Genomic DNA, 17,208 nt, shown 5'->3' with positions numbered 1-17,208 from the left:
GTCAGCTTTTCTATTTGGCCTAATAGTTTTTGAAGCACTCCTTAGATATTTGAAAATATTTTTTATTATCTATTTTCTGTCTATAAAACTATACAAATGTATATAAAGGCTAAGTTTATTAGCTATTTTTTGTCTACTTGATCTTCAGTTTCTGGAGTAACTTTATATTTCTCCCTGTAACACAAGGTTGTTGATGTGATCCTGTATTTCCAATAATTTTTGCTTATACACATCAATCTTGAAGTCTTTTTTAAAAACTTAATATAAAAACGTTCCTTTCAGTCCAATCCGAGTCTTTGACTCTAGACAGTGTTACTTCCACCCGTTTGACTCTAATGATAGTTTATATGAAATCAAAAATTAGATCTACCTTTCACCAAATACAAACACAAATTCCAGGTTCATTAAAGATATAAATGTAAACATAAACACTAAAAATATTCAGAAGACAATATAGAAGACTATAATTGTGACTTTAGTAGAGCAATGAATTTAAATACTAGTTATAGCAAAGAAGATTGATGCACTGGAGAGCATTATAAAATCTGAGTATGACAAATGACATGAAAAACCAAGTAAAAGCTATAGACTGGAGGGAAGATATTTGCAATGTATATAACCAATAAAGAATTAGTTAGCCAATTAGAATTATATAACCAATGAGAATTATGAATTTAGTTTCTCTAAATATGTACTTTTTGGCACTAGATTTTTTATTTGGGGAGAAAATGAAAGTAAATGTGTGCATTCAGTCTGCTTTATTGTAGTCAATTGTCAATTTTAGACTTTTTTATTTTTATTTTTATTTTTTTCTATTTTTTTTTTTCAATTTTAGACTTTGAATATCACAGGCACGACAAGCTAGACACAAGAATTTCTAAAAGGTTATATGCACGATGATAAGGATCACATGATGAGCATCATACTAGGAGATAACTGAAAATTAGTACTGCTATATGATGACTGTGTCAATTACATAAAATATCCCAAGGACAAGTCAATAGGATGAATTTAAGCCTGTGAGTACCATTCCACTGGTAAACATGGGCAAAGTTTATGACCGAGTACTTTTTAAGTGTATTTTTAAGTATAACACTGAGCCATTTGGCTACATTTTTGGTGGAAAACAGATTGTGTTCATAAGCCAGAGCATTTCAATTGTATCACCCTCCAAGTGTTTTTGAAAAGAAAGACAGGGGGAAAAAATCATCTCTGTGGCCTAGAATAATAGAGTTGAGATTACCAAAATTTGTCAGAGCTCAAACATACTCACACGCAAATTATTCAGTATGTAACTTAAGTAAACATAATTTTTTGCTCAATGGATTTTAAGCTATTAATTCCATGAATTTGAGTACGTTTTTCAAGGAACGTAATTTGAGACCTACTTTTCGAGGTGTTGAGCAAGATCTGAAGTTCAGCCTTTTCATTGAGATTCAGTTTCTCTGCACCTACTTTTACAACTGTGGAATCAGGAGTCAGAAAATTGCTAGTTCCTATGAGAAGGAAAAAAAGCAGAATTTTATAAAAGTCTACATTTTCATGAATAGAGCATATATTGGTAGCAGAATATTCTCTGCTATTACAAGAACTTAAAACAAACAGCTCACCTTTCAGTACAGTGAAGAGAACACCTGTAGACCCCTCCTCGCCTCCTGAAGAGACATCAACTGACTGTATTGCTACATTGGGTTCTACCAGCTGCTGGTCGCCCAAAGACAAGGAATAAGTCTCCATTTGCCCAATAAGCCTGCATAGAAAAAATGTTAACAACACACTATTATTGAGATTTGTTATAAAATCAGTTGTGTGTGTCCCACATTCCAGTGCAAAGGAATGCCCACAGAAGTCAAGCAATCACAATACTGGCACAATCCTGTAACAATGTCGATTTTTTTTTAATCAGAGTCTTACTTTGTTACATGTACTTTCTTCTTTTTTTTTAACTGATTCATGTTGATGTATGGCAGAAACCAACACAATATTGCAAAGCAACTATCCTTCAATTCAAAATAAATTAAAAAATAAAGTTATACAGGACATAGTTCCTGACCATGATGCAATGAAACTACAAATGTACCATTAAGAATAGCCAAAATTTTTCTGGTAAACTTTCCCCACTGTAGGGTACCTTGGACCTAGATGCCAGAAAGCTGGAATTCAAGAAGGACAGATTTCCCAATAGAAACAGTCGTTGTTACGTTGGTCTTCTCATAAAAGGATGGCCCTGCCATGCCCTCCCAGTGACCAGTCACGTGATTCTGTTTCTCCAGTGTTGAGACTCAATATTCACTTATTTAACTCTCTCCTCACCCAAAGCCCACGGATTTCAAACCATTTAAGTGTTGACTTCTGAGGTGACAGTTCATAGGGAATTATGGAAGAGCAGAAACTGAGCTCATTGCCTCAGCTATTAACTAAGCATTGCAGCTTTTCACAATGTTTGTTTCTACTCTGGATAAGTTTGAAGATAGAGTAGATGGACAATGGGAGGGAGTGGGGGAATCTGTTAATTTGGTGTTCAATCCCAAGGACAGAGGAGCCTGGTGGGCTACAGTCCATGGGGTCACAAAGAGCTGGACATGACAGAGTGACTTTCACTTTCAAAGATAAGTCATAAGATTGTTTCTTTTTCCTGTTTTCCATAAAAATATTTGCACTCTTTCTGTTCTTGACAAAACAAGATGTCTATGTCTAAGACAACTGGTTCAATCTAATTTTTCCAGAAATAAAACAATTTCATTAAAATGTAATTATTCTTCATTCTAAAACTTTATTCCTGCCATTAATATATATTTTCCCTTCCCCAAGTGACATTAAAAAAAGAAAATTTTTAATAATTAAAGAAATTCCATAAAGAGAATGTGGTAACCATTCATAAGGAAACAGTCAAGTAAAGTCATTATTTCAAAAGTTTTCCTTTCATAATACTATTTTCTGTAATTTTCAGCAATTCACACTATGTATTTCCCACTTAATGAATAACAATGAAACCCTAGAACTGCTTTCAACAGGAGGAACACCTAAAAAAGCTCCAATCTGCTAGGAACGTGATTCATTCAACCAACAGTATCTGTTGAGCATCCACTAAAAGCTCAGTACCTGTGAAACACTGGGGATACTAGGGAAGCTCCTTCAGGCATTGAAGACGAACAGGAAAAGTGTGCTAGATGCGTGGGAGTGTTGGCCGTTTTTAAGGGTTGCTCTAGCCATGGCCATGTGAGGGGTTTATTCCTCCCATATTATTCTTTCCTCTCGTCATTATGATCAGATGATAGGTGGGTGCTGGTCAGGAGACTGGCCATCAACCTGGTACAAATGACGAGAAGCAACCAGATCCCCTTTCACTCAGGAATCTTACATCAGCACAGCAATTATATCAGAAAAGCCTGGCTTTAACAGGTTATTATGGCTGGCCCTCCTTATCTCAGGTTTCACATCCATGGTTGGTTGAATCTGTCAATGTGGAGCCTCCTGCTGATACAAAGGGCCAACTACATCATTTTATATAAGGGACTTGGGCATCTGGGAATTCGGGTATCTGTCGGGAGCAGATAAGGTAAGAGAGAGTGTGGTCCTGGAACCAAACTCCCATGTATACTGGGGAAAGACAGCATATCATTGTAAGGACAAACACAAATTTAAAATGAGAGGCTTAATTATTCCTATTGAAAATTCCTCCCCTGGGAATGAAAGAAGGGAAAATCAGAGTGAGATGCACCATGAAGGCTGGTGTCTACCAGGAGAATTTGCACTCTGGTCTCAGGTCAATGGAAGAGTTGCCTCAAGGAACAATCTCCTTCCAAGGGAGACAGGAGAGAGAGTACCTCTGCTGGCAGGTCACCAAGATTTTTCTCCTGAGGAGAGCTAACAGGTTGGTGACCTGATCTTAAGGCTGGAAGCTGAAGATGAAAGTCTTATCTACATGAATAAAGACCTGAGTCCACAGCAGTTTATGCAAAAGATCACCTGGGAGAGGGTAAACTGATAACCCATCATTAGAAAAATAAGTAGCCTAGAAATTCAGAATGGGAGGAAGGAGGGTCTGAGTGTATATCAATTCATATTTCAACATGTCTTATATTTAAATGTTTCATTTATTCCTTTACACAACTTCTTTGATGCCATTTGGAATTTACACATAAATCACACAGCCTTTTTTTATCCTTCCATGCCAGAAGACAACAAAAATCATAACTGTTTATTGCTGAGACAGTGTTTTCGTCTGTCTCATGACCTGTGACTTTTTCAGCTGAATCCCACAATGGCTCTTTCCTCACCCTTCTCACCAAAAACATCCACTCTTCCCCTTTGCCTCCAGCAAGACTGCAAACACAGAGCCTCCAGCTCTGAAGGGAGTTCACTGAAGATAGACTCTGGATCTCATGGCTGCAATCTTCTCCAACTTCAAGAAAAATGGGAGCATCTACACTGCCAGTGAGAAGGATCCAGACTCCTAGTGAAATCTGAAGTCATGAAATATACTAGTTCACTTGTTTACACCTCTACCACCGTCTCTCAGAAGTCTAATCTTGTGAATGTTCTGTTTCCTGCTTTTGTGCCTTTTCCACTTTGGAGACTCAACACTAAATAGGTACTGGTCATAATTATTAGAGAACTGAGAACTACTTCTAGGAAGTAATAGGTCATGCAAACAAAGATTGCGTACAAGAATGCTGATTGCTCAAAATATCAAAAGACCTGAAGCTATCTAAATGTTCAGCAGCAGAGAACTGCTTAAATAGTAGTTCAGTTCAGTTCAGTTCAGTTCAGTCGCTCAGTCGTGTCCGACTCTCTGCGACCCCGTGAACTGCAGCACGCCAGGCCTCCCTGTTCATCACCATCTCCCGGAGTTCACTCAGACTCACGTCCATCGAGTCCGTGATTCCATCCAGCCATCTCATCCTCTGTCGTCCCCTTCTCCTCCTGCCCCCAATCCCTCCCTGCATCAGAGTCTTTGCCAATGAGTCAACTCTTCGCATGAGGTGGCCAAAGTACTGGAGTTTCAGCTTTAGCATCATTCCTTCCAAAGAAATCCCAGGGCTGATCTTCTTCAGAATGGACTGGTTGGATCTCCTTGCAGTCCAAGGGACTCTCAAGAGTCTTCTCCAACAACACAGTTCAAAAGCATCAATTCTTTGGTGCTCAGCATTCTTCACAGTCCAACTCTCACATCCATACATGACCACTGGAAAAAACATAGCCTTGACTAGACGGACCTTAGTCGGCAAAGTTATGTCTCTGCTTTTGAATATGCTCTCTAGGTTGGTCATAACTTTTCTTCCAAGGAGTAAGCGTCTTTTAATTTCATGGCTGCAATCACCATCTGCAGTGATTTTGGAGCCCCCAAAAATAAAGTCTGACACTGTTTCCACTGTTTCCCCATCTATTTCCTATGAAGTGATGGGACCAGATGCCATGATCTTCGTTTTCTGAATGTTGAGCTTTAAGCCAACTTTATCACTTTCCTCTTTCACTTTCGTCAAGAGGCTTTTTAGTTCCTCTTCACTCTCTGCCATAAGGTTGGTGTCATCTGCATATCTGAGGTGATTGATATTTCTCCCAGCAATCTTGATTCCAGCTTGTGTTTCTTCCAGTCCAGCAATTTTCATGATGTACTCTGCATAGAAGTGAAATAAGCAGGGTGACAATATACAGCCTTGACATACTCCTTTTCCTATTTGGAACCAGTCTGTTGTTCCATGTCCAATTCGAACTGTTGCCTCCTGACCTGCATACAGATTTCTCAAGAGGCAGGTTAGGTGGTCTGGTATTCCCATCTCTTTCAGAATTTTCCACAGTTTCTTGTGATCCACACAGTCAAAGGCTTTGGCATAGTCAATAAAGCAGAAATAGATGTGTTTCTGGAATTCTCTTGCTTTTTCCATGATCCAGCGGATGTTGGCAATTTGATCTCTGGATCCTCTGCCTTTTCTAAAACCAGCTTGAACATCAGGGAGTTCCCGGTTCACGTATTGCTGAAGCCTGGCCTGGAGAATTTTGAGCATTACTTTACTAGCATGTGAGATGAGTGCAATTGTGCAGTAGTTTGAGCATTCTATGGCATTGCCTTTCTTTGGCATTGGAATGAAAACTGACCTTTTCCAGTCCTATGGCCACTACTGAGTTTTCCAAATTTGCTGACATATTGAGTGCAGCACTTTCACAGCATTATCTTTCAGGATTTGAAACAGCTCACCTGGAATTCCATCATCGCCACTAGCGTTGTTCATAGTGATGCTTAAAAGGCCCACTTGACTTCACTTTCCAAGACGTCTGGCTCTAGATTAGTGAGCACATCATCATGATTATCTGGGTCGTGAAGATCTTTTTTGTACAGTTCTTCTGTGTATTCTTGTCACCTCTTCTTAATATCTTCTGCTTCTGTTAGGTCCAGACCATTTCTGTCCTTTATCGAGCCCATCTTTGCATGAAATGTTCCCTTGGTATCTCTAATTTTCTTGAAGAGATCTCTAGTCTTTCCCATTCTGTTCTTTTCCTCTATTTCTTTGCATTGATCACTGAAGAAGGCTTTCTTATCTCTTCTTGCTATTCTTTGGAACTCTGCATTCAGATGCTTATATCTTTCCTTTTCTCCTTTGCTTTTTGCCTCTCTTGTTTTCACAGCTATTTGTAAGGCCTCCCCAGACATGGGTCTTGATCCCTGTCTCCTGTACAATGTCACAAACCTCATTCCATAGTTCATCAGGCACTCTATCTATGAGATCTAGTCCCTTAAATCTATTTCTTACTTCCACTGTATAATCATAAGGGATTTGATTTAGGTCATATCTGAATGGTCTTGTGGTTTTCCCTACTTTCTTCAATTTAAGTCTGAATTTGGTAATACGGAGCTCATGATCTGAGCCACAGTCAGCTCCCGGTCTTGTTTTTGTTGACTGTATAGAGCTTCTCCATCTTTGGCTGCATATAATATAATAAATCTGATTTTGGTGTTGACCATCTGGTGATGTCCATGTGTAGAGTCTTCTCTTGTGTTGTTGGAAGAGGGTGTTTGCTATGACCAGTGCATTTTCTTGGCAAAACTCTATTAGTCTGTGCCCTGCTTCATTCCACATTCCAAGGCCAAATTTGCCTGTTACTCCAGGTGTTTCCTGACTTCCTACTTTTGCATTCCAGTCCCCTAGAATGAAAAGGACATCTTTTTTGGGTGTTAGTTCTAAAAGATCTTGTAGGTCTTCATAAAACCGTTCAACTTCAGCTTCTTCAGCATTACTGGTTGGGGCATAGACTTGGATAACTGTGATATTGAATGGTTTGCCTTGGAGACGAACAGAGATCATTCTGTCGTTTTTGAGATTGCATCCAAGTACTGCATTTCGGACTCTTTTGTTGACTATGATGGCTGCTCCATTTCTTCTGAGGGATTCCTGCCCACAGTAGTAGATATAATGGTCATCTGAGTTAAATTCACCCATTCCAGTCCATTTTAGTTTGCTGATTCCTAGAAGGTTGACGTTCACTCTTGCCATCTCCTGTTTGACCACTTCCAATTTGCCTTGATTCATGGACCTGACATTCCAGGTTCCTATGCAATATTGCTCTTTACAGCATCGGACCTTGCTTCTATCACCAGTCACATGCACAGCTGGGTATTGTTTTTGCTTTGGCTCCATCCCTTCATTCTTTCTGGAGTTATTTCTCCACTGATCTGGGTCATGAAGACCTTTTTTCTACAGTTCTTCCATGTATTCTTGCCACCTCTTCTTAATATCTTCTGCTTCTGTTAGGTCCATACCATTTCTGTCCTTTATCAAGCCCATCTTTGCATGAAATGTTCCCTTGGTATCTCTAATTTTCTTGAAAAGATCTCTAGTCTTTCCCATTCTGCATAGACGTTTATATTAAGAAGATGTTTATAAAGTATTATTAAGTGACAAAAACAAGTTCTATATTTAAAAAACATGTAGTAGTGACCTCCCTGGTGGTCCAGCGGGCATGGTTTCACTTTCCAATGCAGTAATGTGGGTTCAATTCCTGGTCGGAAAGCTAAGATTCCCACATGCCATGTGGCCAAAAACCAAAACATAAAACAGAAACTATACTGTAACAAATTCAACAAAAGACTTTAAAAAATAGCCCACATCAAAAAAATCTTAAAAGAAAAATAGAGTAGGTAGTAGGATATACACACACAGAGGAAAAAATCTTGAAAAATATATACCAACAGGTTAAGGTGAGACAGTATTTAAAATTTCACTTCTCTACATAGTTTCTTTTTCTATAATGAGCATGCATATTTAATTAAATTTTTAAAGAATTAAGAAAACTGTATAGAAGATAGAAACACATTGACTCCTAGTGAGAGACCTCTATGAATAAAGTATACAAGTTTTAGTATAAATGCACAACCAGAAGTAATCTGTGACATAGGAATCCAAAAGAGAGAAAGCAGGCAGAGTTGGATCCTCTTTTTTTTTTTTTTTTTCTTTCAGTGTAGCCTTGGGAAAGCTAAAGAAAGTTTAATCAAACTACACTAGGATCTTGGGGAGAGCTGAACTATGGTGGGGCTGGGAGTGCACGGGAGCTAGAAATGTGTGTTTGAAAGCTATGCCATTTTTTTGTAGTTCTGTGCACTGAGAAAGGAGCTGAAAGAATTATGCCCGCAATGTTTCCTGGCCATGCCAAACTAAGGCTGGGAAAACAAGTCCTAATCTGAATCATCCCAGTTACTCTGTATCCCAGGCCACGGCCACCCCTGCAATGAGGAGTTAGAAAGCTACAGCTTTAGTCCGCACTCCAGAGAATTAGCCATTTAGTGTATCCATGAGAGAAATATAGACACCTCTGTTAATGCTGTAACCTAGGAAAGTAAGCAGCACTGCATTAGATTTTCCTTCCAAACCGGAATTGTGCTTACGTTGCAAAGGTATCATCATTATCAGCAGTAGTAGCAGCTCTCTGAAAAACATCTTCACTAGCATCTAGAAGTTGACTCACTGTTGTCACAGCAACTTTTTTCGCCTGCCAGGAAGAAGGCATTGATTATCACAGAAGACACACTGCACACCATCATCCTCATTATAGTTACCATGAATTATTACCATATCAAGTGGCACCATTGGTATGGTAATCTAGAAATATTTTTCAAAACTAGTTTTGAAAGTATTCTCTCCACCTAAGAAGGCAGAGAGAGTAAAGGCAAGGCACAGTGAAAATATAAACTGAGTTAATTAGGAGGCTTAGGTCTCTGAATTGACCTCATAGCAAGGTGTTTCACAGAACCTCCACCCTCACCCCCAAGAACACAAAAGCGGGTGTTTCGATACAGAAGCGGAAACAAAATAAGAAGAATACAGGGCTCTTTAAAACATTACAGTCCATAATACTTAATATAAGACCTTAATTATACGTACTCTAACTGTTAGTAACTATTAGGCTTAGTAAAATTATTTCCAGTTTTCTTAAAAATTAAAACCTCTGAAGTATGTCAGATGCAATGTCTCCACACCTGATTACATTTTAACTGCCTTCGTTATAGATATTGACACCATTCTGTCCTTATGGGCTAAGCCTGTCATAAATTCTACGTTTGGTGGTCATTAGATTTCTTTCAATTCCATATTTATTAACTTGCAATTTGAATCCCACTTTATTTCCAAAGACCTCGGATAACAAAAAACATTTTTAAAATAAACTATTTAAAAAGAATAGAATAAAACAGATGTTTTCAGGCCATGCTGATATCCAGCTAGCAGATACTGGGTCCTTCCAGATTGGCGGTTTATAAACCCTGCTAGGCCAGTACCTAAACTGTGCCAATTGGCGAACGCTGCCTGCAGTTCTCATTTTCAGGTACCAGAGTTTAACAGGTTATGATATCAGAAATGTAAACTAGGCTCAATTTTTTGGAAAACCAAGACTAAAATTCAAATATGCTCAACAGAAAGGGATCCCGGTTTAAAACAGCATGATCCAAAGTGAGTTTCTTGGAACTCAAGTTATTTGGAATTGAATAGAGGTGAGAGGTCAAATATGATTGATAAACATATTACTAAAGTGAAATAGATTTGTTCATTCCAGGACTTTCCAGAAGAATTTAACATGATAATCATTTGTGACTATCCCAAAAGAGACTATTTGGACAAGTAGACCTTTTTTATTGATATTCCTTTGAACATCTCTCAGAGACAGTGCTCTGCAAAATGGTTTTGAGCACCTAAAACCCTGACCAAGTCCATACTTTGTAGTAAGGAGTAGAGTTTGGAATGTCTTTCTTTGTTCCCCTCCCTGTTTAAAAAACCATATGAGTTTTACCTCAGATGAAGCATTTCTGGATGTGTTAAAAATCTGTCCAACTACTCTAGTAGCAGACGTGATGTCCTCAGGAGTTAATGTACTGGCATTCGATGTTAAAATCTGGGCTTCATTAGAAATATTTTGTGACTGTGTTGAGATATTGACAATCTGTTAAAAAAAGAAAAAAGCCCTAACTTTATAAACTATATCTGAACACTTTGCAAACAACACATTTGAATAAGCTGGAACTGAATTGACCCTCAACCTCATGAACATCACATCCACTCCATTTTTCATTTTTGCTTTTTCCTTTGCGTAAAGGACACAGTACATGTAGGCCAGTGGCTTTCCCAGCCCTTTCTATTAATACCTGCCAGGATTAATTAATTAAGCCGGGTCAGGGCCCCTCTAGGTATAACCCATGGACCAATGGTGGTTCACTGACTGCTACAGAGTCCATAGGGAGATAAAAATAGAAACTGAAAGTGGTCAGAAACATAACAATTCTATGCTGTTGAATCTAATAATTTGTAAAATGGATTTTTATCCTATAAGCCTTTTTTGTTCTACTTTCCTAGTAATTCATTAGTAGTTTACAAAATTATAGCCTGCAATGGGCTGGAAATTTTTTAAGCTGGCTTTGTAGCACATAGAGTTAGGGAAGTTAGGAAACCTCTCCAGGTACCAGTGAACCTCCAGGCTCTAGGTTGTGAGGCTAAACATATTAATCCATATTATCTTTAGTGGAAAGTGAAAGTGAAGTCGCTCAGTTGTGTCCGACTCTTTGAGACCCCATGAACTGTAGCCTACCAGGCTCCTCTGTCCATGGGATTTTCCAAGCAATAGTACTGAAGTGGATTGCCATTTCCTTTTCCAAAAGGCCAGGTGTTAATACGTATGTGTCTGTGTGGCTTAGTTTTCACTAGATGGCAGCATCGTTGCAAAAATCAAACCAAGGTCACACTATTTACTCTTACGGAAGAGTCCGAAACAATATCCAATCAGTAGAAACAAGGTTCTCATTCAATGCCCAGATCTCTGCTATGTGTTAGGCATTTAACTAGATGTTTTATAGGTGTTATCACATTTAATATGCAAAACAATATTGCAAGTTGAGCACCCTCATTCCTATTTAAAGGCTTGGAGAGGTTATAGAGCTCACCCAAAGTTCATGCAGCCTATAAATGAGAGAAATGATGATCAAAAACTGCCTTATCAGACTCCAGAACATGAAGCCTTTCCCCCAATCTGTATGAAAGTGCAAGTGTTAGTCACTCAGTCATATCTGACTCTGTGTGACTCCATGGACTATAGCCCACCAGGCTCCTCTGTCCATGGGATTCTCCAGACAAGAATACTGGAGTGGGTTGTCATTCCCTCCTCCAAGGGATCTTCCCAACCCAGGAATCGAACCTGTGTCTTTTGCATTGCAGGTAGATTCCCTACTGTCTTAGCCACACAACCTATGTGGTTGGCAGCCATCTCCATACTCTACCCTCATCCTCACCCACTCCCTTGCCCAACTGAGATTAGGGAGCCAGTGTGGTACAGTGTGGACTTTAAAGACCAGCTCCATCACTTTTTGGCTGCGGTTCACTGAGCAAAATAGGACACTCTCAGAGAGTTTCCTCATCTATAGAATGAACATATCAATGCATAGTCACTTTTAAAATTAAAATAACACATATAAAATGTTCAGCACAGTATTTAGCATGCAGTTAGTACTCAATAACATGTAAGTGTGATTAGCTAGAATAATCTATAATATGAGAATGAAACTATAACTCTCAGAGGTTGTGTGTGTGTTAGTCACTCAGTCATGTCCGACTCTTTGCGACCCCATGGACTGCAGCCCACCAGGCTTCTCTGTCCATGGAATTCTCCAGGCAAAAATTCTGGAGTGGATTGCCATTGCCTTCTCCAGAGGAACTTCCCAACCCAGGGGTCGAACCCTGGTCTCCTGCATCGCAAGCCAGTTCTTTACCATTTGAGCTATAGGTTGTGTAAGGACTAAATGAGATAACACATGAAACATGCCTAGTGCCAAGAGGAACACAAATTAATTTCTTCTTCCTCCCCTTGCTCGATCCCAGGTGTTAACAATTCCTTGCATTTGAGTATATCCTTAGTCAAAATAATCTAATTTGCATTAAAGAATAGTTAATTATATTTCCCACTTCACTTGCTCATGAATACAGCTCTGAGACGAGCATCAGGTTCTGAACTTCCTGTTTCAAAGGGGTTTGGATCATAGTTTGTTTCTCTTTATTCTGATCCAAGAGACCATAAAATACCTTCCTTTTGGTATCAAACGTTAGGTATCTATTTTCAGTCAAAACTTCAGTGGTCAAACATATGAGGCCATTTAAAAACTAGTTAAGGACATAGGGAATGTCTTTTACACACTGCTATATTTAAAATGGATAATCAACAAGGGCCTATTGTATAGAACATGAACTCTGCTCAATGTTATGTGCCAGCCTGGATGGTAACAGGGTTTGGGGGGAAATGGATACATGTGTATGTATGGCTGAGTCCCTTCACAGTTGACCTGAAACTACCACAACAGTTAATTGGCTATACCCCAATACAAACTGCTTTTGGTGCTAAAAAATAAAATTTTATTTTAAAATATACAATACCAAAACTAAAGTAAGAAAAGACATATTTTCATTTTCTTTATAATATATATCAAATGTAAAATGCAGCTATTTAAAATACTGAAACAGTTCTAAAAAATAAAATATGCTATAAATTATCATTTGCTGACCTTTGCCAAACAAACATGTCCAACTGTCTGTTTTCACAAATGGATATCAACTTTAAAATATAAGGATAGTTTCAGTTACTGCTGCTGCTGCTGCTAAGTCGCTTCAGTCATGTCCGACTGTGCGACCCCACAGACAGCAGCCCACCAGGCTCCTCCGCCCATGGGATTTTCCAGGCAAGAGTACTGGAGTGGAGTGCCATTGCCTTCTCTGAGTTTCAGTTAACAGTCTTTGCTATTTCTAGTATGAGAGTTTTGAAAGCATTGGTTTGGCATCAAGTATCTGAAGAACAGATTATGTACAGTCTGAACTTTTTCCCATTGCCCATCTCATGGAATATATAGCCTACCTGCTTTTCCAGGGTTTCCAGATTTTGATTACAATTTCCTATCGTCACATTTTGTAATTTTATCTCTCCATTTTCAAGACTGCACTGCCGAATTGCCAATGGATTGCCCGCTTTAATAAAAAGAAGCAGCAGGGAGGGATAAATTATGATTATGGGATTAACAAGTACATATTACCATATGTAAAACAGATTAAAAGAAACACAAGTTTATTGTTTAGCACTGGAAACTATATTCAATGTATTGTAATAACCTGCAATGGAAAAGAAACAAAAAAAGAATACACATACACATATTCTTAGTTGCTCAGTCATGTCCGACTCTTAGCGACCTCATGGAAGGCAGCACGCAAGGCTCCTCTGTCCGTGGGGATTCTCCAGGCAAGAATACTAGAGTGGGTTGCCATGCCCTCCTCCATGGGATCTTCCCAGCCCAGGGATTGAACCCAGTTCTCCCTCATTGCAGACGGATTCTTTACCATCTGAGCCACCACAGAAGCTCCCCTGGGCACATATATATATCTGAATCACTTTGCTATATATCTGAAACTAACACAATATTGTTAATCAACGATACTTCAATTTTAAAGAAAAGAATAAAGGAAGAATACTTGGAAAAATGAAAGCAACCACCTGCTCCAGTACTCATAACCCCTTCGCAATATGATTTTACTGCTCTCCCCATCAAGAAGTGAAGTCTGTTCCTCCATTTCCTGAATCTTCCTTTGATCAACAAAATGTGGTAGAAATAACATTGTTTGATTTCCAAAGCCCAGATCAGAAACGCTGTCCTGAGACCATCATATAAGGAAGCAGGTCTAATCTACTGGAGGGTGAAAGGCCATGTGGAGGAGACCTGAAGACCCCCAGCCAACAGGCAGCACCAAAGCCTCATGTGAGTAAGATCATCTTAAACCTTCCAGCACAATCCAGCTGCCACAGTCAACTCACAGGACTATGAGGAGCTTATATCTTTATTGTTGTCAGCCAGTAAGTTTGGGATATTTTTATACACAGCAAGGGAAAAGTGAATCAGACAGCCACTGCATGAATATTTCAGGCAGATACCACTTGTCTAGATTTTTAAATCTGGAATTCAAAAGATCAGTCAACTATTTTCTTCCTTTGAAGTCTGCAAGGAAGGTTTGCCTTCCAAAAATGAGGGACATAAGGGCATTGAGTTGGATATGACAGACTAGTCGGAGAGACCTGAAACAAGGTGAAAAATTCCTCCTAGAGATTTAATTATATGGGCTTCCTTGATAGCTCAGTAGGTAATGAATCCGCCTGCAATGCGAGAGACCCTGGTTCAATTCCTGGGTTGGGAAGATCTGCTGGAGAAGGGATAGGCTACCCATTCCAGTATTGTTGGGCTTCCCTTGTGGCTCAGCTGGTAAAGAATCTGCCTGCAATGTGAGAGACCTGGGTTTGATCCCTAGGTAGGAAGATCCCCTGGAGAAGGGAAATGATACTCACTACAGTATTCTGGCCTGGAGAATTCCATGGAGTGAATAGACACTGAATTCTATAGTGATCTTTCATCTTTACCCAAATCTGGGTGACACGTGAAAGGCAAAGAGTTCTACAGTTTTTGCAGCATCTACAGAGTGTATTACTGGCTCTCAATAAATCATCAGGTTTATTTCCTAGGATTATCACCTGAGCCTCGGCAACTCAATGTCCTCCTCTGGCTAGTACTTAAGAGGATGTAAATAGATGAAATCACTACCAGTTGTCATTAGTGGGACAGCTGATCAGTAGGTGAACTCTTAGGACAGCTCTGGGTAGCTGCATAAGGGGCAACAACTAAAAACACAAAAACTAGAGGTTGCTCCTACAACACTTAAAGCAGAAGGTTAAATTCATTCTTATATGATCACTCCACTTCTACTCTATGGCATGATGAAAATTTTAAACATTTATGTAGGATATTATTTTTTATGTGGCCATAGTTCAAATGCATCTTCTCTACATTACTTATAAGTATGAACCTATCCACTCAAAATCATTAAAAGTATTTTGGTTATTTGCTATATAAAGCCAAATTAATTAGAAGTAATTATTAATATAATACTAAAACTCCGGGAGTTGGTGATGGACAGGGAGGCCTGCTGTGCTGCAATTCATGGGGTCGCAAAGAGTAGGACACGACTGAGTGACTGAACTGAACTAAAAAGCAAATTTACTAATTGTTGACATCTATACCGTTTTTTTAAATTTATTTATTTTTAATGGAAGGATAATTGCTTTATAATATTTTGTCGGTTTCTGCCATACATCAACATGAATCAGCCATAGGTATACATATGTCCCCTCCTTCTTGAACCTCCCTTCCTAGAAATCTATATATTTAAATTATTTTATGGGCTCAATCTGAAATTCAAAGATAAGTGTAACAAACATTTTCATACTAATTACTAAGAAAAGAAAAATACATAACCAAGTGAAAGGTTCTCTTGTTCCAATAATGTAATATATTTCAAGCAATTGTGATATCCCTTGATGGGTATATAACTGATATTTTTACTCTTCCCAAATCAATAGCACAGCTATTTTTTGTAGCCACATCTCTTTTGTAAATTATAGTGAAATATTTAAGATGTAAAAAACATAAAAATTAAGACAGTATGTATCTGTTGGCATATCATTGGAAGTAAGGACCAATATAGTTGAAGCTTCTCTTTTACCTCTGAGCTCTTATCAAGAAGCTAGGAGGAACTATGTAAAGAACAGAATAATGAATACTTGAGTAAGTGTGATATATGTGGGCAGAGGCAATTTAGATTCAGCAAATGGAATGCTGGTCTCAAAAATCTCTTAGAATAAAGCAAAGAAAGGCATCGGAAAGAGCAGTACATGTAATTTATTTAGTGCTTCAAAGAGTACTTGACACACATAGAGATCAATATCTAAATAAAATGTGAAAATTTTCTCAATTTCATCATTGGCAGAAGTTCAGTCAAACACTTGCATAAACAAGCTAGAGTTAGTTACTGTGATATCCGGTTCTGTGGGAAGTGAATGATGACCCACAGGAAGATATGAGAGGCAGGAGGACTAGTCAGATAAAAATCGATGTAAACTAAGAGCTGTTAAAACATTTAGGGAAATCACATGGCACAGTGGGAGTCAGGAAAGGAGTCCATGAATTTAAAGGGCAACCCTTAGAAGATATTACCAAATCTGACACTAAAATCACATATGTCATCAAAATCCTGGATATCATCAGAAAGCAGATTAGAAATAGAAAATATCATTTGCTCCTTTATTCTCAGAAAGCCTTTGTGCAAAACACATTGTCACACTTCAGAAAAGGTATGCTGAAGCTAGAGAATGTTCCAAGATGAAAACCTAAAATATTCAAACAGGTGAAAGACTACTAGCTGGACAGACTCAGCTGCATTTCTACCTAGAAAGATGAAGTCTCAAAGTAGATATGGTATAAATCCACAGTCTAGCTAATCTTTAAAATTGAGATAAATTATGTAACTGAGAGAACAGATCTCAACTTGGTCAAACTCCAGGAGATGGAGGGGGCCTCAAGAATAAATCAATTGAAAAAGAATTAAAAGGAATTTACTACTGTTCCAACAGTCCTGGGTGTTCTTTGGAAGGACTGATGCTGAAGCTGAAACTCCAGTACTTTGGCCACCTCATGCGAAGAGTTGACTCATTGGAAAAGACTCTGATGCTGGGAGGGATTGGAGGCAGGAGGAGAAGGGGACGACAGAGGATGAGATGGCTGGATGGCATCACTGATTTGATGCACATGAGTTTGAGTGAACTCCGGGAGTTGGTGATGGACAGGGAGGCCTGGCGTGCTGCGATTCATGG

At 38.8% G+C, this 17,208-nt stretch overlaps 1 protein-coding gene across 1 annotated transcript in view; it reads right to left on the bottom strand.

Annotated features, from left to right (window-relative positions):
* The window catches only part of ADGRG7 (adhesion G protein-coupled receptor G7), a 66,768-nt gene that overhangs the window by 27,608 nt on the left and 21,952 nt on the right, over positions 1-17,208 (bottom strand). The window contains exons 4-8 of the mRNA XM_069552106.1: positions 13,378-13,487; positions 10,279-10,428; positions 8,882-8,985; positions 1,611-1,750; positions 1,389-1,496 (exon numbers count right to left, since the gene is read on the bottom strand). Coding sequence (XP_069408207.1) covers positions 1,389-1,496; positions 1,611-1,750; positions 8,882-8,985; positions 10,279-10,428; positions 13,378-13,487 — 612 coding nt within the window. The remainder of the gene's footprint in view (positions 1-1,388; positions 1,497-1,610; positions 1,751-8,881; positions 8,986-10,278; positions 10,429-13,377; positions 13,488-17,208) is intronic.

Source organism: Ovis canadensis, chromosome 1 (assembly GCF_042477335.2).
Source record: "Ovis canadensis isolate MfBH-ARS-UI-01 breed Bighorn chromosome 1, ARS-UI_OviCan_v2, whole genome shotgun sequence".
Classification (NCBI taxonomy): Eukaryota; Metazoa; Chordata; class Mammalia; order Artiodactyla; family Bovidae; genus Ovis; species Ovis canadensis.
This window is presented reverse-complemented; position numbering and strand designations above follow the sequence as displayed.